Source organism: Pseudonaja textilis, chromosome 1 (assembly GCF_049901715.1).
Source record: "Pseudonaja textilis isolate UNSWEBS1 chromosome 1, rPseTex1.2, whole genome shotgun sequence".
Classification (NCBI taxonomy): domain Eukaryota; kingdom Metazoa; phylum Chordata; class Lepidosauria; order Squamata; family Elapidae; genus Pseudonaja; species Pseudonaja textilis.
In genome coordinates this window covers 289,323,104-289,346,693 of record NC_141990.1, presented here as the reverse complement: position 1 = coordinate 289,346,693, position 23,590 = coordinate 289,323,104, and the positions used below count along the sequence as shown (strand labels likewise).

Below are 23,590 nucleotides of genomic sequence, written 5' to 3'. Positions count from 1 at the left end.
TGCTGTGTGAAGCTCCAATTAGAAGACCTCCTGTCTCTGCTCCATTCAGTTCCTTATTTTTGGCTCTTTCCATGTATCACTATTTTATTTTCTTATATTACTTCTGTTTCGTCTAAAGCATTTTTCCCTCCTGCCTAAGGATTCTAGCTGATCTAAAAAATTTAAAATAGACATACTGTAAATAGAAATAAATATCAGTCACGTTGTTATTGCAATGTGTCGGTGCTTGATGACTATTCAAAATAAAGAAGTAAACTCGCATCTTACAGCAAGAGAAGGAAAAATTTAATATCTTTTATACGTTTTTAGCATATTGACTAATTTGGAATAACTGATTGAATTAGATTGAGCAGTTTATCTTTAAACTCTATTTTATTTACATAGTTAATTCCAGATTGCCTTTTGCAAATGTAAGATTTCTTTCTTTAATGAAACAATCTGTATTTTCTGTTCCAATTGCCACTATTCTAGATAGTCCTGTGATATTTTTAGTTACTGGTGAAGGAAAGAAGTAATAAGAAATATATCTACCGTTCATTTTTTCACTAAAGACGACCTATGCTTTATAATCCTTCCTGATTTGGATTATTGATTTGCAAATAACCTATGAATTATAATTACATATACATTCATTTCTTGGTGTATCTCAAGCACATCATTATACAACTTTGGGTACATATTGCATTTATGCATGAAGTAATGTCATAAGTGTAGGTTAATAGTTGCGTATTTATCATCAGAAGCTTTGAGATAAAATTAATGCCACTTGTTAAGAACAAGATTTATTCACAAATTTTACTGTTAAAATCATCCTCTTTAATTTTGTAGATGAAGAAGCTGCTCAAGAGGAGTCTTTTGAATCAAAGGTGACTAGTCTTTTGTCTGGTATTCCTTTCTCATAGTGGAGAATTGCTATGAATTTTTAGTACAATATATAATTACCATGAAAAATTCTTTAACTAAGTTTCATGGATGAATAAAACCTTAAATGAGAGAAAATTATTTTTATTTCGGTGATTATAATTTGAAAAATCTTAGATTATTTAATTATTTCCACGCAGGTCATTTCAGAATTAAAATGGGAAATATTGTCAGCTAATTTCCAGTGAGACTATTGGTTGCACTGTCCATTAGCTGCATTGGTTGAAGCTGGTGGAAGTCATATCTAATGAGATATAATGAAAGCAATGTTGCTGGTAGTAGAGAATAGACATATTTTTAAAACAAAAAACAGATTCTGGAAGAAAATGTAATAAATTGGAATCTGTAACAAAGTAGTTTACATTATCCTAAAGGTTATTTGTGTCTTTTGACTTCTTGCATGCAATTGTCATAAAATAGAAACACCAACTTTGCTGTATTTCATAACAAAAACTATGTTTTTTCCCCCTATTTATTTTGTAGTCAACCTTGCCTTCTGAAGAACAAGTCAAAGATCATTCAGCAGGAGCCCAAGTGGTAGCAGGTCAGATCTTTATTGATTCTGAAGATCCAGAGGCTCTAGCTGAAGATGGAGATGGTTTTGGAGAAGAGGACAAGGAAAGGACTATGGAGCGCTTAAGCTCTTTAGAATTGTCTGCCTTATTAAATAAAGACTTGGAAGAAGTAGAAGCAGAAAAAGCAGGTGATTGTGTGGGTTATATAGTATATCTCATAGTAACATTATTCAATGAAAGCAAGTTTGTCAAAGAGAGTTCTCAGATATGATTAGTCAGTATATATGAGAACTTGGACTTAAAAATAGGCAACTGTATGCATTAATGCACTGAAAACAAGACTACTTACAAAATGGAAAATGCTTTGTTTCTAACCCTAAACAAACTGCTGAGCTCTGAGTTCTGTAGGCTGTTTTGAGTCAATTATGGTTCAGCCGCAGGATGAGAGCTTTTAAAATATTTGCCTACAGCTTTTTGTGGGAATAAACCTTATTCTGAATTAATTTGCATCACTGCATGCTTATCTTTCCTAATAGGTTATCTGAAAAGACAGCTATGCTGTTCACTTGCGCAGGAATTACTGGTAGACAAGGGGGGCAGGTTTCAGAACATTAATCAAGAAAAATAAGACGAGAAGCAAATCTGAATAGGAATTGCAATATGTATTTTGAAAGAAAGAAGTGGTATCTTTCTTTCATGATATCTTGTGTTTCAGTGCAATAAATCCTTGAATTTTGTTTGTTGATTAGAACTCTATCTGAATTCACATATAATTCTAAATCATAAAGTGGATTATTTGAATCTTAGCTTGTAGGAATCTGTCTCTGCAATGCATATGGTAGAGAAAGAGTTACAGATAAGCTATTATTGTACTTAGTTAGCATATAGTTTTATTTGAATATAAGCAGACAATCTTTATGATACAATAAGCATTTGCAATTTGAAATGTCCCAATAGATTTTAAGATCAAATATTTTGAAAAATTAAGGAAAGGAACATCTGAAGTCCTTAATCATTATGAAACTTTTCACACATCTAATTATAACACTGAAAGAAAGCATAAAGTGATTCTTGCTCTCTTTCAGTGCTGTATCATAGATGTAGCACATACTCTCTGACTTCAGTTCTCTTCAAATGCCACGTCAAGTTGCATTTCCTAGTTTTATGTAAATTTCAAAATAGCATTTCATCTTGTAAAGAGATCATATTCTTCTCAAATCCTAATCCATTTTTAATTAAGTTTAAAGACTAACAGTAAATTATTACATAAATATTGCAGCATTAAAATGAACATGAGTACTGTATCAACAGATTTAATCAGATTCTACCTTAAATAATTGAATTAGACAATTTCATTGTGTTTATTTTCTCTTAATTGATTAGATTTTATGACTTTAGTGTTGGCTTTCAGCTATACAACCTGGGGATAATTTTTCATGCATTTCGTTCTGTAGAGAATTTTCTGACTGGCAAAATTTTTGACAATTCATATGTGATTCTGTTATCTATTTCAATTTCTTGTTCTTCTGAATCTGCATATCCATTATGATGAAAATGTTTATAAGCTCCCTGAAATGCCTTAAAATGTATATATTTACATAGGAAAGCTGTAAGAAATAAAACTTAACATTTACCAACAGTTACTGACTTGGTAGGCATTTTAACTTCAGGGTGTTTCAAATGGGTTGTTTGTTTTAGTTTTGACAGCTATTGGAGGAACTGCAGATGGTGAGTTATGTCGGTTCCCCTTTCTCTTTATGGAGAAAGAATACTCTGAATGTACTGCAGATGGGAGAGAAGATGGGAGACTATGGTGTGCCACAACCTATGACTACAAGACTGATCAAAAGTGGGGGTTTTGTGAAAGTAAGTATGGCTTTTGTAAGAAATGCAGTTTTCAGACTTCATGAATTTAAATTAATGGATGTCATTCAGTAAGAGACAGATACAAATGAATGTGAAAAATTGTGTTTGTACATTCTGATAAATGCATACTATTAGCATGGGAGCTGTTGCCAATACAAGTATTGCTTACAAGCAGATCTCCCAAAGGTATTTTTCAGGACCGAAAAACATGCCTTTTATATTTTTGCAGGAGTTAAATTAAGCAGCGAAATGAAATAACTCCCTTTCTTTCTTTAACCTAACGTTGTACATGTGGCTATTAACTCCCTGCTCAATTTTTACTTTTTCTATTTTAGAACTTTTAATACATTACTCATGCGCTTGGTTTTTCATAGCAGAACTTAGATTTAAAGTTCAGATGCTGGCATTTAATACAGTTAATGCTTCAGAAAAAAAGCAATCTATGGGTAATTTGAATATGTGAATATTTTATCCACACACTTACAAAGCTTTGGAAACTATAGAAGAATAATCCTGAATAAACAATAAACATAAAGAAGCATTTTTTTAAACTTTATTCATGATTTCAACTACTTGGTCAGCTTTTTGCTTAAAATAATATATCGTTCTGGGTAATATGATCTATTTTCTATGCTGAAATACAAAACTCGCTGATCACTAGACAGATTTCTATCAATAGAGTTAATCAAAGCTTAATTTCCATTTATTTTAAATTAAAAATGTAGCAGTTACACAGAATGTTTACTTTAAAAATCTGTCAGATATAAAATTTCATAAAATATTCTGATTTCTATGCAAAATGTGTTTTCAGTATAAAATAGGATGGTTTGGAACTTGGGAAGTGCTCCAAACAGCTCATTTGGAGGGTGGGGGGGGAGTATGTTTCAATATTTTTGCTCTAAAAATACCACAAAATGCCTTGCATATCCCCTAATAACTGTATGGGGGGGGGGGGTTACATTTTAAAAAAACACTGCTTTTTTAAATTAAAAAATACTGCTTTTTTAAATAAAAAAATCATCAAATGTATAATGAAGACTGACTTCTAAGAATACAATCAATCTATAATAGATATATTCTATTTTAATATATGATTGGGTTTTTTTCCAGAGCCTTTAGTAATTTGCTTGCCACAGTATAAGAAAAATGGCAAAACACAATAGTTTAACAAAAAAGCCTGTTATACATGGTCTCAGGATAAAATGATCAACATTGTAGTGAGTATTAATTAACCTTTTTAAAAATCTTTTTATTAGCTGAAGAGGAGTCTCATAAGAGAAAACAAATGCAGGAAGCGGAAGATGTTTACCAAACAGGGATGAAAATTCTTAATGAGAGCAGGAAAAAGGCCCAGAAGAAAGAGTGAGTTGTCTTCTTTCTGTAGCTCATATCTCCTGGATTGAAGGATATCAATAGCCTTTAATAATGACACCTATATGTCAGTTTCTGCCAGTACTGTATTCAGCAAATGTATTTTACAAGATACAGCTTATCAGATAAATGCTACCTATTAGTTAAAACTTAAGATAGAAGTAGACAAGTGCCTATTTCTGCGAATCAATAAGCCCCCAAGCCCACATCACTAGCATGATGTGGCTTCCTGCTCCCCAAATTATTAAAGATTTGGTAGGTTCAATACATATTTTTTGTCATAACCACCCCACCTAACAAACTGGAAAAAAATAACTTTGGCATTTCAATTCCACCCCAGCAATAAAAATAAGAATAACAGCATGCATGTTTTCTTCTTTAAGGGCTTATCAGTATTTTTTGAGAGCAGCTGACATGAATCATACTAAGGCAATGGAAAGAGTGTCTTACACATTATTGTTTGGTGACTACTTGAAACAAAATATTCAATCAGCTAAAGAACTGTTCGAGAAACTGACTGAAGAAGGATCTCCTAAAGGTCAAACAGTATGTATAACTTTTTTTCTCAAGGTCCATAGATCTGTCATTCTTATTATGAAAAGTTTTGAAGCAGGAGGTTGTATATAATTGAAAAGTATGCTCACTTTTTAAATCATATTCATCTATATAAAATTCATCTATATAAAATTAGAATTCTTCATTGGTCAAGTGTGATTAGACACAAGGAATTTCTGGTGCATAAACTCTCAGTGTACATACAACAATAGTGATAGATCATTATCATAGTCATATATAAAATTATATTCATTAACTTACAAAGTCTAAAGGAACAATAAGGAAACAAACCAATTTCATATGTTATATTTCCAACATAGATTGATAGCTAGCCCCCTTTAAACAGTTTCTATTTTTAATAAGCATTTTGAAAGTTGCATTGTTTTTATCTTAAGATTATACAAAATGGATTATTATTTTAAGACATTGATCTGTTAACGTGAAAAATTCCAACATTTTATCCAAGAATTGTAGCCAAAAACTATTAGCCTTGCAATATACTTTATTAAAAAAGACTAGATCTGAAATCATCCAAAACACATTGTAATACAATATGGGCAATACTTTAGATGTTTCAGATACTGCTAATATTTCTGCATAAAACTGTGAAATCAAGTGACCCAGAGTCATTAAGAGTCAGATTCCATACAGGTTTAATAAATAATAAATTATCATCTTCTCATAAAACATAGTCTCAAGTATCTTCAAGAAAAATCTAGTATTACACCCAGGTGTGTCTAAACACTTGTGTCTGTGTTTTAAATTCATATTAGAAAAACTTGTTTAAAGTTTCCTGAATACTAAAAGTTCAGGTGCTGATCTTATATTGAGAAGAGGGCATTTTATAGGAGTGGAGCTCCTGCAGTCCTGTCATAATGGGGACTGTCAGTAAGCATTCTCTATAAGCACTTCTTGGTGAACAAATTTCATTTTGAATAAGTGATGGCCTTGCAGATAACTGGCCCCAAGCAAGGTAGTACTCTATTCTACTGCTTGTTTTTGTATTGTTTATTGACATTTGCAATTAAGTAAAATTATAATATCCCAATATATCTTTTACATTAGAGCAGTGTATTAGCACCACTAAATAAACACATAAAATTATTCATGAAGGAGATATAAGGGGGATTCCTTACAAAAGCTGTGGGGGTGCACGAGTTAGAATGCAGCATTGCAAGCTAATTCTACCGACTGCCAGGATTCTGACCAGCTCAAGGTTAACTCAGCCTTCCATCCTTTCAAGGTTGGAAAAATGAGGACCTAGATTGTTTGGGGCAATGTGCTGATTCTGTAACATCGCTTAGAGACGGCTGTAAAGCACTATGAAGCAGTATATAAGTTTTAAGTGCTATTCTATTGCTGTTGCTATTTTGTGTCAAATTTTCTGTATCTGTTTCAAAACAAAACCTGCCATGCAGATTTCTGTGGTCTTTTTTTTAAAAAAAAATCACACAGGAATTATCTGTGTGGCACTTGTTATGGACTTCTCCATCATCATCGCAGCTCACACACTATGCCAAAAAAAAAAAAAAAAGGTCAGATGGAATGGTTTCCTCTGAATTGTGTGGTGGTACTAGTTCACCTTTTATATGGATATAATGCTATTATCTATTCAATTTGGATTCTGAAAACATACCTAATGAAAGTAATCTTGTAAAAATGCCATTTTTAAAAATGTTTCTTTCAGGCTCTTGGATTTCTATATGCTTCCGGTCTTGGTGTTGATTCCAGCCAGGCGAAGGTAATGCAAAGCCGCCATCTTTTGTCTGTTTCTGTTAGTATGCCATTGAGAACAATACAATTAATTAGCTGCACTTTGTTTTTGTAGGCATTAGTTTATTATACTTTCGGTGCTCTTGGAGGAAATTTAATAGCACACATGATTTTGGTAAGTAGAGTTTTTTTCAACCATACAAGTAATGATACAAAACAGCAAAATTCTGATAGCAGTCTTGCCTTCTACATTTTATAGCTATGTTTTGTACTTATTGAGAATTTATCCCAATGAAAACAGAAATTTACCTTGAAGAGATATTCATTTATTGGCCTTTAGAAAGGAATATTGTAATTGTAATTTTATGTATAAGGTTTTGGAATTGCTCAGTTTTATTGTTTTTACTTACTGCATTCTATGCTGAAGTTCATTGAAACAAGATGTTGCTAATGATTTAACAAAAACACATTGTGTCTGTTTTGAATATTTTCAAATGTAAGAAAGCGGTACTTGCTTTATGACAGAAGTTGCTTCTTTCCAGGGCTACCGGTACTGGGCTGGAATAGGTGTCCTTCAGAGCTGTGAATCTGCACTTACGCATTATCGCCTAGTAGCTAACCACGGTATGTACATATATTTATATACATCAGTTAGATGGAGAGGTAGATCTATACATTTCCATTAGCTAATATATACACAGAATAATTTTGTGTCATTAAACTGGAGTAGTTCATTCCCTTTAAATAGAAATGTGGTTGGTTATATAGATTATATGATGGCTAGTAACCAGCTCATGCTAAAAGCGAAGCTTGGAATCTGATGTTTGTTTCAATTGACATAAAAGATTTTGTCACAAGGTCTAGAAGGGGGAACATTTCAATATCCCTTACATGGTATAAATTTGCTCTGGAACATTCAGATATCTTGCAGCACATTTGGGGAAGAGGGGGGAAAAAATCTTATGCAAACAGAATTCTGCTATTTAGTTTTCCATAAGAAATAATAGAATTGCAAACATATAATGAATGTTTTTCTTTGATGCGATATTATCTTAGATATTGCAGGTTTACTTGTTATTTTTGCAATAATGGGTATTCTTGCTTTAACTTATTGGTTTTGTTTAACCCTCTTATTAGGAGACCTAGCTGGCACCACAAATATTTATATAAAGAAATTGCAACCAGAACCTCTTCAAACTTATTAAATTAGTTGTCCCATGGTAGTGTTGTGTCTCCCCCCCCCCCCAAATTTAATTTACAAATTCCAGACTTTTTTTCTCTTCCCCCCTCCCCCTATAAATTTCATTTACAAATCCCTAGAACATTTTTCTTTGTGGAAATTATCCATAATTTGGAGGTAATCTTGAGGGGGGGCTACTTTTCATCTTGTAGCAATTTCTATATACTTTCACAGAATCACATGACAATGAAAAACATAAGTTTCCTTATAAATATGTGTGTGTCAGTTATTTAAAGGGCATTTAGAACAGGTGAAGATTCCTTTCAGTAATTCAGTGTATGAAAAGTATGATATGCACTAGATCTTGAATTATATAAAGATAAGATTAAATGTTTCTGCCCTGTTCTTTCTCTCTAGTGGCTAGTGATATCTCTCTGACTGGAGGCACAGTGGTTCAGAGAATTCGTCTGCCAGATGAAATAGAAAATCCAGGAATGGCTAGTGGAATGTTGGAGGAAGATTTAATACAATACTATCAGTTCTTGGCTGAAAAAGGAGATGTTCAAGCACAGGTACTTTAACCGTCAAACTAAGAGGGCAAAGAGAAAGGTGAGTTAGGGAGCTCCATTTAGACTTGAGTGAACAGGAATAAGGAATTTGGCCAGTTTTTGGAGTTGAATAGCTTCACTGAAGAAGGCTTCTTTGCCTAATTAGTAAAAGTTTTATTCTTTCAATTGCATTGTGTTTGCTTGCTTTCTTCACTGTCTGAGGGGTGAGACTTACAGTTGCAGCTGATTTACTGATTAGCTAGTGAGTGGAGGTACATTCTTGCAGTTTAGTCTCTGGAAACAGAGAAGAGACACTTGAAAGTTTACAGCTGGAGCAGAAAGAAGGAGAAATAAAGATGGGAATGCAACAGAGAGAAGCACTCTGACTGCCCATCTCCAGAAACAAAACAAGTGAATTTATAGGTAGTTCTCGACTTACGATCACAATTGAGCCCAAAATTTTTGTTGCTAATTGAGACAGTTAAGTGAATTTTGCCCCATTTCACAATCTTTCTTGCCACTATTGTTAAGTGAATTGCTGCAGTTATTAAGTTAGTAAAATGGTTGTTAAGTGAATCTGGCTTCCCCACTTTTGATTCACCATTTGATTTGTCAAAAGGTTGCAAAAAATGTGATCACATGACCCCAGAATACTGCAATCATCATAAATACATGCCAGTTGCCAAGCGTCTGAATTTTGATAGTGACCATGGAAATGCTGCAACAGTGATAAATGTAAAAAATGGTCAAAAGTTACTTTTTTTCAGTGCCTTTGTATCTTTAAAGAATCATTAAATGCACTGTTGTAACACGAGGACTACCTGTATTTGTTTGCTGATATGTTAAATTTATTTGCCATCTATCACCATGGGATTACTGTAGACAGCTTACAACAGAAAAACAGAAATGAAAAGAAAGGTTAAGGTAACAATAACAATATAATGACACAACAAAATAAACAATGAAATACAATAATATAAGATTAAAAGATGAGCGGGGAGAAGCAGGGAATGCAGGAGGAGAGGTGGGGTTTGCTATCAATCTAACAGCCACCTCTAGTTTGATACTCCCACATTGGGTCCCCAAGTCAAATTGCAGAGCCAGGTTTTCAGGCTGTTGTGGAAGGAGCGGAAGGTGGGAGCAGATCTCACCCATGGAAGGGAGGATAGAATGTTCCAGAAGGCAGGTGCTATAGCAAGAAGGCTCTTCTGGATCCAACAGCCAGACTTTGACTGATAGGATCCGTGGTAGGCCCTCTCTGTCAGCACGAGTGGGCCGCTCCTGACCTAGCAGGGTGAGATGGTTCTTCAGGTAACCTAGAATTTTATAACAGGGCTCTTCTTAAAATCAACAATAAAGTCACTTACTGAGAGAATGATGCAAGTAATCAGATCAAACTAAGGGTCTTGAAAATAATAGGGTATATGTCAGTTAAGCAGGATAGTAATGGTGATAAGATACTGAAGAATAAAAACATGAACTAATCTAATTCCCCCCCATATTTGTTGGAATGGTGAGAGTTTATCAGAAGGCAAATTAGGGAATACTCAACTACACTCTTTAGATATAACATTTTTTAAAGGAGCTTTTTAAAGAATGTGAGTTCCTCCAAAGTTTTTTAAAAGGCAGCTTGGTTGGTTGTAGAGCATACTATATTTTCAAAACAAAGCTGGGAGAGTATTTTCCTTTCCTTTCTACAAAATTCTAGGAGTACTTCTATGAGTCATTTCGATTTAGTTTTTGCTAAAACTAATTTGCGCATTCTCTGTCCTGAAACTTAATATAGTGAGCTGTGGTTGCATGGCATTATTTTACACAGGCTAGCAAAGACATGATTTCCAAATTAACATTTCAGAACACTGTAATGAGCAATACCTTACGAAATATTATTAGAGAACTCTCATGATAACAACCAGTATTGCTCATCAGCTTTTGATTACTTTTGGAGTACAGAGTGTTGCCTTGTTCTCATTGCCCATCTTTTTATTGTTTTGGATTGTTATAAAGAAATGTTAATCAGCAAAAAATTAGATGTTTGGGATAAATGTAAGGATTTTTTTTCTGATTAATTTTTAATATGCAGGGAGTAATTTCATGTGGATGCATGGCTGTGCTCTGAGGGGAAAATGTTCTTCATTACAGTGGAAGATCATGTACTTTGAGGCAATTTAAGGCAGTTGTATCTTTTCTCCCAATTGTGTGGCTGCTTGCCATAGTTATAGTACAGTTCAGGAAAAAAAGATGAATTTGGTGACAAGCGTCTCATGAGTGATTGTTCTAAAGCACCCTTTTGCAGAGCCTGATTAACAATCTGAGGAGATAGAGCCTGGGCTGATATGTATTTATTACATTTATTTGCCACCTGACAGTGTCAAAGCCCTGTCACCATTAGTTTCTACAAAACCTAGCAAGGATTGAATCTCATCAATCTGAGATGAAATTACTGGTTTTTTTTTAAATTGCAATAGGGCAGTTTTTCTTTAAAATATTTTCTTCACCTCTTGATTTGGAGGTTGTCCCTTTATTGTGTACATTCTAATACTCCTTTTCTTCAGAGTATGCGTCATGCTTTCTTGATAGGAAGCTGAATAACATGTTTGAACTACTGTTGCAGGTAGGACTTGGACAATTGCACCTGCATGGAGGAAGAGGAGTAGAGCAAAACCATCAGGTATCTGTAGTGCAATACATAAGATGTTGGTACATTTAACTTGTAAAATGAAATTGTAATTGAAAAGTTATTTATTGCAAGAGCTGTCTTCTTAATGTAACAGTAGAGATCTAGAAAGCATTTCAGTGTTCAGTGTGGTCAATGCACAAGGAGCCAAATTCCAGTTAGTTACAAATGTCTTGTATTGCATACTTCATACCTGACATTGATCAGCATGCATTTACTGCAGCTCACGAATACATCCCATATTGCCCGTTGCAACTTGTTCTGTGTGGACTTACGTTGAAAAGTTTATGCAGAAGGGTAGAAGATGATGCTCACTTGCTTGAATGAGCAGCAAAAGTTACTAATAATGCTGGTAGGAATTCAAGATGACCAATTCACATAAGAGAAAAAAAAATGTTTAATTCGATTTTGATATTAAATAAGGAGGTATAGACTATGCCTGTGGCCAGAAATTTAATAAATAAATTCTACATTAAGTAAAGCAGTGTTTCTCAACCTTGGAACTTTAAGATACATGTACCTTAAATCCCAGAAATCTGGAAGTTGAAGACTACATGTCTTAAAGCTATCAAATTTGAGAAATGCTACTGGAATGATGCAATCAAAATCTCAGTAAAGCAACTAAAATAAACTAAGATATTTTTAAAATATAATACAGTTCTAAGATGATAACTTTAAATATATTGTTTAACATAATTCCATTAAATTTATTTACTATAAACTTATAGTTAGTAATAAAGCAAACAGCTTCTTGTCAGCTCTCATTCCCCTTGCATTGCTACTGTACCAATAGGAATTGCTTCTATTGAAGAACATTTAAAAATAATACCTCTGAAATAGAATAATGCCTTCTTGTTCCTCTACATCCTTCATTCTCATAGTGTGTTGGCCAGGCCTACTTTGCTAAATTGATACCAAGGGTTCATAAAATCATGTTGTAAAATGGTGTAATAGTCATAATTTACACTCTTCAGCTAATTAAAAGGAAGATTTCAAGTCATGGTTTTGATGGATCAAAAATTGTGCATTGAAGATATGCCTACTTGGAATTAAGCACTATTTATCACAGTGGAATTGCTTTCAAATAACCCAGGGTATGGATAGGCTATCAAACAAACGATACTGCCCTAGCACGTAAAAGGTGAAATAATTATTGAATTTGCACATTTTAGCATATTCAGGTATATAAAACTGGTATACAGTATCTATTGCTCTAATGCAGATTTTTAAACGAATGAATGTCAGGTGTTATATTAAAAATTATTGTCACATATTTATATTTCTACTCTTTTTCTCTTCCAGAGAGCTTTTGAATACTTCAACCAAGCAGCTAATGCTGGCAACTCACATGCAATGGCATTTTTGGGGAAGGTAAGGCACAATTGTCTTTGAGTTGTGTGTTTGGAAATTACCTTTTGTTTTACTACTACAGTCAAAGGATTTATTGGTGTAGAAAATAAGAGGTGGCTAAATGTCAGTCTGATTGTCTATTTAAATATTCCTGTGAAAAGCAGTATCTGATATTATAACTTCAACAGAGAAGGCTTAAACCTTCTTAGGCCATCTAGGGAATAGCTTTAGCTACCATAAACATTTTTCTAGAATTGGTATTTTATACAAAGTCCAAGTAAACCAAAATAATATAATTACAAATTACAAATCCTATCTGTCCTGACTATAGGAGCCACATACATTATTATTCAGGAGATAGTCAAGATCCCTCTTCAAAACTTCACACTAAACTCTGTACTTCAGTTTATCAAAATTCAGGTATAATGGACAAAACCAGATATAATGGACAAAATCTACACAATAGATTTCTGTACTTAACCCACATTCACGGTTTTATATATGCATAAATTATCCATTTATGTAATGAGGGTATGAAATGGGGGAACCCAACCTTTTCACAATTTACTTGCATAATCTAGGCCCTCGGTTTGGGATGGAAATATCAACGTTATACACTTAATTTTATTCATAATTTCTTTTAGACTCTAAAAAAGGATTGAGAGGATTACTTTATTTAGAAAAAGACTGCTAATTTAACCATAGGAGTCAATTTTATGGTGCTATTATGGTAGAAACCTTCACGTATCTTCAGATTTTACTGGTCTACCAAATAAGTCACACATTGTCTAATTGTGATTAAGACAATTTTCCTGGAGAAAATCTGACATACTTTTCTCCATAGTATTTTCAGCCACTTCCCAAGAGTTGAGATTTACTTAGGTACATCTTATTATTGGATACTTTCTCATACTAAATTGAGAGAAGAATATTGCACATTTATTGTAGAATTCTATTAGTTTGATGAGACAGATATTCAGAATTACAGCTTAAAATATCAATGGCTGGCTGACCTTTAACAACTGCAGGAAAGTGTCCATAGATATAGAGATGCTGTTTCTTCTTCACTCTAGTTTTTGAGACATGGGTTGAAAGGAGATTTTTCGCCCTTCTCTTTCTTTTTTAATGGACCCTTCAAGATACACTTGTTTTTTCCCGTCACAAAATAAAAGTTGTTAGACTAGGAAAACCGATCCTAGAGGCAAATCTGGATCATGCAAATCTTGCTTCCAGAATGAGAGGGGAATATTAGTCCATTATTGGATATCTCCATTAGATCAAGCCAAAAGGAATCTTGGCTGAAAGGACAATAGGCTGTTCTTTCTCTCGAAAGAAGGATCTTTCTTCTAAGATCCTGTAATGATACATGCATTGATCAACTAAAACAATTATACAAAATTGTTTTACATTTAAACAACTTTTAAATGAAATTATTATGGTTTTTATTAATCTCAGTATAATTAAAAGAAGTTCTGTGTTAAATGGGCCAGATCTTATGCCAAAGAATAAATATTTTTTTATAAAATTAGACTCTTAATAACTTTAAGTTATGTTTTGTTTTTATAGATGTATTCAGAAGGAAGTGATATTGTACCTCAAAGCAATGAAACAGCTCTTCAGTACTTTAAGAAAGCTGCTGACATGGTAGGTTGCTGAAATCTTGGTTACAAGAACTCAAATGTATACAACTGGATTTCTGGAAGCCAATCGTTTTGAAATGAAGTGTTCTACACACAACAAACACATAATGTATTTGTTTTTGAGGAAAATTGTTGTTTCTGATATATTCAGAAAATCCAGATAAAAAAATGATTTTTTCAAAAATCACAAACGTTCAATGCTCTCTATTTATGACCTTCCACATTAATTACTAAACCAGTTAAGTGGTTTCTCCTGTTGTCTTCCCATGATGATTACTCATGTGTGTAAGACATGTGAGTGACCGTGGTGTCTGTCATTTGTCCCACACAGTATAATTTGTTTGTGCAAGTTTGATTATTTTCTTCAAGGGCTTTATGTCCAATTTGTCCTGACATACTATTTTAATGATAGTTATATTACCGGACTAAAGATAGGCTAAGATTGGACATTCTTCAGTTTAGTAATGAAGTGAACAAAATAGAGAATGTTTGTCTTCTGCTCAAGGCAAAACTGCCCCATTGATTCAGTATCTTGCATATTTTATGTTTTATATGGAAAAAACTCAAAACATTTCATGAATTTAACCTCAGGGAGCTTGGAGAAGTTTTTCAAACAGTTTTAAATTTCCCATTGCAAATAATATAATTGGCAAGCCTGGGAAAAGGGGTTGCTAATTTAACAAATACACATTAAAATAAAACCTAGGAAACATGACATTTTTTTGAACTTAAAAACTTCTTTTCAGGATTGGAATATTTGTTTCCCATCTCTTTACAAGTTACTAGTTTTGAGTTAGATTTTAATCACATTCTTGTATTTCAGGGCAATCCAGTAGGACAGAGTGGTCTGGGAATGGCTTATTTATATGGAAGAGGTGTTCCAGTGGTAAGTCTGCTTAGGAAAATGGCAGTAACAACTCTGTTAAAAAAAGAGGAGGGTGGTTTTGCAATATTAGAATCATATTGTTTATATAGCCCTTTGTATTACACTTAAATGTATACAAAGTAAAGTTCCATTTGAAATGGAAATTAGAAAAAAATATACTTTTAGGTGGGTGGAAATGTTCAGGTAAACAATTCCAAGTATAAGAGGTAGCAAAGAAGAAATGTATCCAAGAACATTTTGAATGTTTGAGGGTGGCAAAGTTGGCAGAATGAACAACATAGGATCAAATGAAAGTGTAAGAAAATGGAAGCTATGAAATGTATAGTCAGTTTCATATTTTACTCATCACTTAAAATCAATATATGTGTTCACATTAAAACATAATAAAAGAGATTTAGGACTGTAGTGAAGATTTTTACTGTACTTCAGTGTAGAATCCTGACTGATCCTCCATCATCTGTGTTCCCCTTTAGAATTATGAGCTGGCCCTGAAATATTTCCAGAAGGCAGCAGAGCAAGGATGGGTCGATGGACAGCTTCAGCTGGGCTCCATGTACTATAGTAAGAGACCTTTCTTATATTCAGAATTTACATTTTGGAACTGGATATGTCATTTTCTTATAGGAAGATGTTGGAAGTAATTGAATAATTGAGTTTGGTTTTCTTTTTTAAGAATGAAATATTTATAACTTTCATCTCATAAAAATAGCCGATAATGTAGGCTATTAATCTTTAAAGCATGTCATTTTAAAAAGTATCACTGTTGAATCAGTTTCCTTTGCCTGTGTATTATTGATCTTTTAACATGTATCCTTAAATAATGTTAAATAACAGATCAGAGTGTATCTCTGTTTCACAATTGGAAAAATAAATATAAGTGTATAGCTAATTGAGGGATATTATGTACGATTTTATTTCTGAACTGCCTAATAAATGAAACTCTTTGGACAGATTATGAAGTTAATGAAGATATTAAGAATAAAACTCATTCATAAATAGTATGGGAAAATTATTACAAAGCAAATGGAAGCCACAATTCATATTTTCATAGACTGAAATTGACAAGTTTTATTTGGTGACCTAAAGTCTTACTTTACTGCTTTTGGTTATATTGATCCAGGAAGTGGATCAGGAAGCTGAGCTCTTTTAAGTTGAACTGTAAGTTAGGACACCAAATATAATATGTCAAGCAGAAAGCAAGATTTCAGGTTTGCATCAAACTTATTATTAAATTATGGGAAACTGAATGGTTCATAAATTCATTTAGTATTATGTATTTTAATTTCAGACTGAACTGGTGAATCTTATTATTGTCAACTAAATGAAATAGCAACATTGATCAAATTTAGAGTGTACAGATCAAAAGACATCAGTTCAATTACTCCTGCTGATTCTTTTCTATTTGTAGATGGCATTGGTGTCAAGAAAGACTATAAGCAAGCCTATAAATATTTTAACCTGGCTTCTCAAGGGGGTCATATTCTGGCGTTCTACAATTTAGCACAGATGCATGCCACTGGCACTGGAGTCATGCGGTCCTGTCATACTGCTGTTGAGGTAAGAATCGGTTGTTTTCCTAAATGCAGGGACAATCAATAGACAGTGTTGCACTTGTTTTAATGAAATTCTGAATGCTGTGTTAAGGTGGGTCATCTTTGGGGCCACATAAGCATGTACAATGGCAATGAACTGTTTCAAATAATTTAGTATTACTTTGGAAATACTTTAATTGGAATATATTCAAATGAAATGCAGGGCTTGGCTTTCTATGAAGAATACAGTTTTCTGTTTAAAGAGTGAAGTCATCTATTTGAATGAAAGAATTCTTTATTGGCCAAGTGTGATTAGACACACAAGGAATTTGTCTTTGTGCATGTGCTCTCTGTACATAAAAAGAAAAGATACATTCATCAAGAATAATAAGATATAACATAGTCTTAGGGTACAAATAAGCAATCAAATCATACTCGGAAACAGTCATTATAAATTGTAAGTATACAAGCAACAAAGTTACAGTTATACAGTTACAAGTGGGAGGGAATGGGTGATAAGGAGTGATGAGAAGATTAATAGTAATAGTAGTTCAGACTTTGTAAGTAGTTGGACAGTGTTGAGGGAGTTATTTGTTTAAAAAAGAGTGATGGCATTTAGGAAAAAACTGTTCTTGTGTCTTAATTGTTCTGGCGTGCAGTGCTCTGTAGCATTGTTTTGAGGGTAGGAGTTGAAACAGTGTATGTCCGGGATGTGAGGGGGTCTGTAAATATTTTCACAGCCCTCTTTTTGACTCATACAGGATACAGGTCCTCAATGGAAGGCAGGTTGGTAGCAATTGTTTTTACTGCAATCCTAATTAACCTCTGAAGTTTGTGTCTGTCTTGTTGGGTTGCAGAACCAAACCGGACAGTTATAGAGGTGCAGATGATAGACTCAATAATTCCTCTGTAGAACTGTATCAGCAGCTCCTTAGGCAGTTTGAGCTTTCTGAGTTGGCGCAGAAAGAACATTCTTTGTTGTGCTTTTATGATGACGTTTTTGATGTTAGGTGTCCATTTTAGGTCTTGAGATATGACAGAACCTAGAAATTTGAAGTCTCTGCTGTTGATTTGGATAACAAAAGGCTTAAATTTCAGCCAGCTTATTAAGATGAGCTATTCCAAGTTCTTTAAAGTTTCACATAAAGTAAGATGAATTCTAAGAGAAATTCAAACAACAGAATTAGCTTACTAAAACAGCAGCATCTACTGATGAAATCTATTCGCTCTTCTTCCCTAAATGCACCAAACTCTGGACCTTTGGTGGCTTCTCAAGAATGAACCTGTGGAACTTGTCTGAAAAAGTTCAATGCTATAAAATTTAATGTAATCTAGAAACATTTGTTGGGAGTTTGTGCTGTTGAGTGAGTTCTTAAACAGGTTTGATAATCTTTCTGTCTAATGCTTGAATTATTCTTACTCATTCTTGCATCACTGTTGAACGTTGGTGGAGAATCTATGAACAAGATAATTATTTCTACAACTACAATATATTTCCAAATAACCACTAAAGCAATTAAAATTACCTTTTTTTCCCCCTGTAGCTGTTTAAAAATGTGTGTGAACGGGGCCGTTGGTCTGAGAGACTCATGACTGCTTACAACAGCTATAAAGATGGCAATACGAATTCTGCGGTTGTTCAGTATCTCCTTTTGGCAGAACAAGGCTATGAGGTTGCACAAAGCAATGCTGCTTTCATTCTTGATCAAAGTAAGGATTAAATAGTTCCTTGAGTTATTGGTCTAGTATAATGCAACGGTAATTTTTAGCATCCAATTCTTACTTTTGCTTAGCTGTTTTTGCCTATGCACAAATGCATGTGATATATCAATGTAATATTCATATGAATTATGAACGAAGCATAAATCCACACAGTCGTAACCCCATGGAAAAAAAATTAAAAATTCAGTAGAATCCTGAAATTAGTACTCTAGAACTATAAACTATAAATATTTCTTTTTTTTCCCCCTTTGATTGCTCAATTACAATCTTAGCCTCAAGTGAAAAATTCTATTTAAATGCCATTTCAAAATGAAAACATTCATCTTATTTCCTTTTTCAATTATGTATATATGCATATATATAGATGATGTTAATACATCAATTACTAATTATAAATCAAGTTCTATTTTAATAAAATTGAATAACATAAATTTGTAGACTTTTAACTATATAAAAATAACCAAGAGTTAGTTATTAATACTTCTTCCCAGTACTGAATAGTGAATGGTTGAAAATACATAAACAGATGGTGTTTAACATTGCTAACAGATAGCAAACTCTATTGAACTGATTCAGCCAATGTAAATTTTCTGCTTATCCCCTTAATAATAGATTTCATCCAAAACACATTAGGGTATCAATTACTATGCATATATTTTTGAATTCATCTCCTCTGTTCTTTGCTTATCAGTATCTACCATCCTACGTGCAACAAAAATTAATAGTTATGTTTGCAGATAGTCTATTAGCAATGCTGAAATTTAGTGCTGTAAACCTTTAGGTCAAATTTAAGTAGCTTAGATAACTTTATATTTGCAAAAAAAACAACAACAACTGTTTAGCCAGTTATCTAATATTGCATCAGCTTCTAAATTCATTCTATCCCATTCAATTTATGAAAGTTAATCTCATAACCTAAAATCTCAATATATGACTTCAGTGGCGATATGGTTTTTGCATGACTTATATGAGCAAGGCAGTGCTAATATAAATTAAATTCACAGACAACAAACAGTTTGTATAAGAACAAGCATTTCTGCATTTCTTCACTAGAGTAGAAATGAGTGGTATTCCTTCTTAAATCCAGTGTGTATTTCAGATGTGCCAAAATATTATTTTCTGGATTGCAATTGGTTTTTGTATACATTTGACAAAATGCCTAAAATTCAGGATCCACAACCTTTTGCCAAGCTGAAAGTTATATTTCACCATTAAATGGCAGTTGAGACCTAAGGGTGAAGTCAGAAACCAAATTAGATTTCACTTACTTTCGTTACTACTTAAGTAGAATTACATAACCTTACCAAGATAACTCTCCAGTCACATATTCAATAATTTCCCTTTCCACATTTGCTCCATCCAAGAATTCAGTTTATGAAACTCGGGCCTATTATTTTTATTTTGGGTTTTTGGCCTTTTCTCATAATAAAATAGGATGATGATAAATCCTCTGTCCAGGCATCTGAGACAACTAGTGAGTTCTGATTTTACTGGGTTTTAACTTTGTGGAATTAAGTGATGACCACAATCGCTCAACTAGTTAACATGCTTGCAAGCAAGGGTATTGATTCTATGTTTAGGTAATTCAGGTTCAAGTTCTGTTCATCTCCTGTTCTTGTGTTGCTCATTGGAAGAACAGCAAAATGGGTTACATGATTAATACTAAATGAAAGGAAAAGAAATAACTTGGACCTTTACTGACTCACTTTTTTCTCCTCACACTACAGAAGAAGCCAGCATAATAGAAGAGAATGAAACCTATCCCAGAGCCTTATTACACTGGAACAGAGCAGCCTCACAAGGTCAGTCATTTCAGAATTTAGTCCACTTTCCTAGCAATAGCAAGTACTGAACTGTTATGGATGATTTTTTTATTATACTAAGGAGTGTTGTAGTACTTGTTTAACAGCTGAAAGTAGATCTTGATTGAAATGTGTCACATCTTTTAATAGAAAACTGAATCTAAATATATTTGATAGATTTGGGGTATCAGAGGCTGCTTCTGCATCCATATGCTCGTTGTACTAGTTGCCATAGTCAATTTGAAGTGAAAACATCATTTTTGAAGTAATTCAACCTAGAAATCACATTCTAAATAATAGGAACTGGAGGCAGATACAAATTCTGTCTTCAGGACAAGTCTGTACATTAATTAGAACATCTTGAAAGGAATGGAAAATAAGCAGTATTACTCACAAGTCCTTTCATAGAGTTTATTTTCTTGATAGGTTACACTGCTGCTAGACTAAAACTTGGCGATTATCATTTCTACGGCTTTGGCACCGAAGTTGATTATGAGACTGCATTTATTCATTACCGCCTGGCAACAGAGCAACAGCACAGTGCCCAAGCCATGTTCAACCTAGGATACATGCATGAAAAAGGACTTGGGATTAAGCAGGTAAGCAAGTGCATAGTTATTCCCATATTTTGGAATAACACAAACAGGTTTCAAAAGACTTTCAGAATCCTCTGCTTTTAAACAAGAGTATAGTAAATATATGGTTTTCAACCAAACTTCAGAAGATTCTGCAAGTAATCATTTCAGACATTTGAACAAAATAATCAAATTATTATATTATTCTTCAAGTAGAGATTATTTTGATGGATAAAATTGCAAAATGGTAATGGCAGTCAAAATCACAAGGTATAACAATTTCTAACCATCATTTCCAAAGTTCTTGTTAACTTTTTATTGTACTGTCATAAGCATTATAAAAAAACAATATTAAATTTTATCCCATTAACACACGCAAGTAATTTTTGTGAGATATACACCAAAGGAAGAAAAGAGATTCCCTGTATTCATATTCATATGATTTGGTTAGCTCTGTTTTTGCAAATGTCATGTATTGTATATGTTGTAGGACATTCACCTTGCAAAACGCTTCTATGATATGGCAGCTGATGCTAGTCCTGATGCTCAGGTTCCTGTCTTCCTTGCACTTTGCAAGTTAGGAATTATTTATGCCTTCCAGTATGTGCAAGAAACCAATGTAAGTAATGATGAAGAAAATGGTTATTTGGTAATCTGTGTAGTAGTGATAGCTTTTCTTTCACACACACATACATACACACACCTAAAATATAAATGGTTTTTAACAGAACAGTTTCTAGGGTTGGCCTGAGAAAATATTTTGAATTTTATTTACATTCTATCGTAATGGTGTGAAATCTCTGTATTTCTTGGTCAGATGTAATGCTTTTGATTTCAATTCAGTTTAGCCAGAACTTCAAGGACCAATTGTAAGTACCGCTTGTTCAGCACTGTTGTGCCTTGGAATAGTCGTTCAACAAATGATCCTTAACCAAGGACTACTTGTACTGCACAAAACTGGCTGTTCTAATTACTATCCTTGTGAGAAACTTTTCTGATACCCAAACATGCTATTCCAAGTATTGCAAAAATTGTCTAGCCTCAGAACACATTTCATTTCAACTTGGGCTCCAGATTAAGTCCTCTGAAAGAACTATAACTTGAGAAGGAAGTTGTTCTCAGCCGAGACTTTTCCTACCATCAAAGCGCAGAGTATGAAAATTGCATCTAGTCCAGTATATCCTTCCAGAAGACATTCAGGATGTTTTGTGAGCATGAAAATAAAATGCTATTAAGCTTTAGCAAAATAGCATATTTTAGCCTGTCCACAGAAGGAAACAAGTGTGTCATTTGTTTTAGGCACAAGTGGCTTGGGTGAAATGGGGAAAAAGCCAAAGAATACTGACAGCCAAAGAGAGGGAGGGAAATTAAAGGAAAGTGTAATATGCCATTGTAGGAGCCCATTTTTATCAACAGAAGTATCAGCATGAAGAATAGGCAGACAGGCACATAAATCAGTGGAAGAGAGGAAGGGGATGACCAGCATATGAGATCAGCTTTAGTGGAAGCTTCCTTCTTAGTGTTAAGGAAAGTGCATATGTGCAGACATATGCGCAGACGTATGTGCAGGCTGAGCCATGGTGGCAGTTGAAGGAAAACTTGGAGATATACTGAGAACACTAGGCCTACACTGCTCTGGCAGCTGCTCTGTAGAGAAAAGAGAAGGCCATGTGCACATGTCTCACCTCTTTCAGATGTTTTATCCCAAATCTGGAACAATCAAAACATTCTGGGCATCAGTTGCACCTAACTGTGACTGATCTGAACTCATTTATTAGGTTTGTTCTAAATTTGAAACTAAATATTTTCCTGCATCAAACGTACCAGGATTGAATTATTTCTGCTGCACTGTTTTTTTTAATATTCTTTAAAAACAGAAAAATACAAAAATCTCATTTCTATTAACAGTTATTGTGTCATTGTATATACATGTTTCTTATTTTGTGACTATACATTATTTTTATCCTTATCCTTCACTCATTCGTACCACTTCTCCCATGTCGCATAGTATTCTTGATCCTCTTTGCCTTTGAGTTCCATAGTGAATTTATCTAGTTCAGCACAGTCCATTATTTTTTGAATCAAAACTTCATCTGGTGATATTTTATCACTCTTCCAATTTTGTGCTAACGTGATTTTTGCTGCAGTTAAGATGTGTACAATAAGAATCTTTTATCTTGACTCAAATTTCCTTTGATCATACTTAATAAAAATATTTCGGGTTCCAAATTCAATTTATATTCTGTAATCTCAAAAAGCCATCTCTGTATTTTCTTCCAGTATTTTTTGACCTCTATACATTGCCACCACATATGGAAAAACGTTCCTTTCTTTTGTTTGCACTTCCAGCATTCTGGTTTCAAGGTTGGATACATTTTTACCAGTCATGCCAGTGCTAAGTGCCATCTGCAAAACATTTTATATTGATTTTCTTTAAATTCCGTCAACAAAGTCAGTTTCCAGTTCTCAGTCCAAGTCTTTTCCCAACTCATCCAAATTTATATTATGACCCGCATTTCTCACCTAGGCAATCATTGGTCCCTTAACAATTTCCTCCTCTAGTTCTACCTCCAGTAAATAATTATATGTTATTTTTATATCCTTGACTGTCAAGATTTGGTCCAATTTTTGTAAATCTTTATCCCTAGCTCCTTTACATCTTTCTTAAATTTAGTTTGAATTTGCAAATATACCCACCAGTTTAATATTACCTTGTGTTCTTTTAGTTTATCCAGTG

At 33.6% G+C, this 23,590-nt stretch overlaps 1 protein-coding gene across 1 annotated transcript in view; it reads left to right on the top strand.

Annotated features, from left to right (window-relative positions):
- Window positions 1-23,590, top strand: part of SEL1L (SEL1L adaptor subunit of SYVN1 ubiquitin ligase) — a 32,681-nt gene that overhangs the window by 4,834 nt on the left and 4,257 nt on the right. The window contains exons 2-20 of the mRNA XM_026712712.2: window positions 829-866; window positions 1,405-1,624; window positions 3,135-3,302; window positions 4,559-4,664; window positions 5,057-5,219; window positions 6,916-6,969; window positions 7,057-7,116; window positions 7,484-7,565; window positions 8,539-8,693; window positions 11,284-11,340; window positions 12,649-12,717; window positions 14,263-14,340; window positions 15,160-15,222; window positions 15,696-15,783; window positions 16,631-16,779; window positions 18,299-18,464; window positions 20,204-20,278; window positions 20,705-20,877; window positions 21,344-21,472. Coding sequence (XP_026568497.1) covers window positions 829-866; window positions 1,405-1,624; window positions 3,135-3,302; window positions 4,559-4,664; window positions 5,057-5,219; window positions 6,916-6,969; window positions 7,057-7,116; window positions 7,484-7,565; window positions 8,539-8,693; window positions 11,284-11,340; window positions 12,649-12,717; window positions 14,263-14,340; window positions 15,160-15,222; window positions 15,696-15,783; window positions 16,631-16,779; window positions 18,299-18,464; window positions 20,204-20,278; window positions 20,705-20,877; window positions 21,344-21,472 — 2,093 coding nt within the window. The remainder of the gene's footprint in view (window positions 1-828; window positions 867-1,404; window positions 1,625-3,134; window positions 3,303-4,558; window positions 4,665-5,056; window positions 5,220-6,915; window positions 6,970-7,056; window positions 7,117-7,483; window positions 7,566-8,538; window positions 8,694-11,283; window positions 11,341-12,648; window positions 12,718-14,262; window positions 14,341-15,159; window positions 15,223-15,695; window positions 15,784-16,630; window positions 16,780-18,298; window positions 18,465-20,203; window positions 20,279-20,704; window positions 20,878-21,343; window positions 21,473-23,590) is intronic.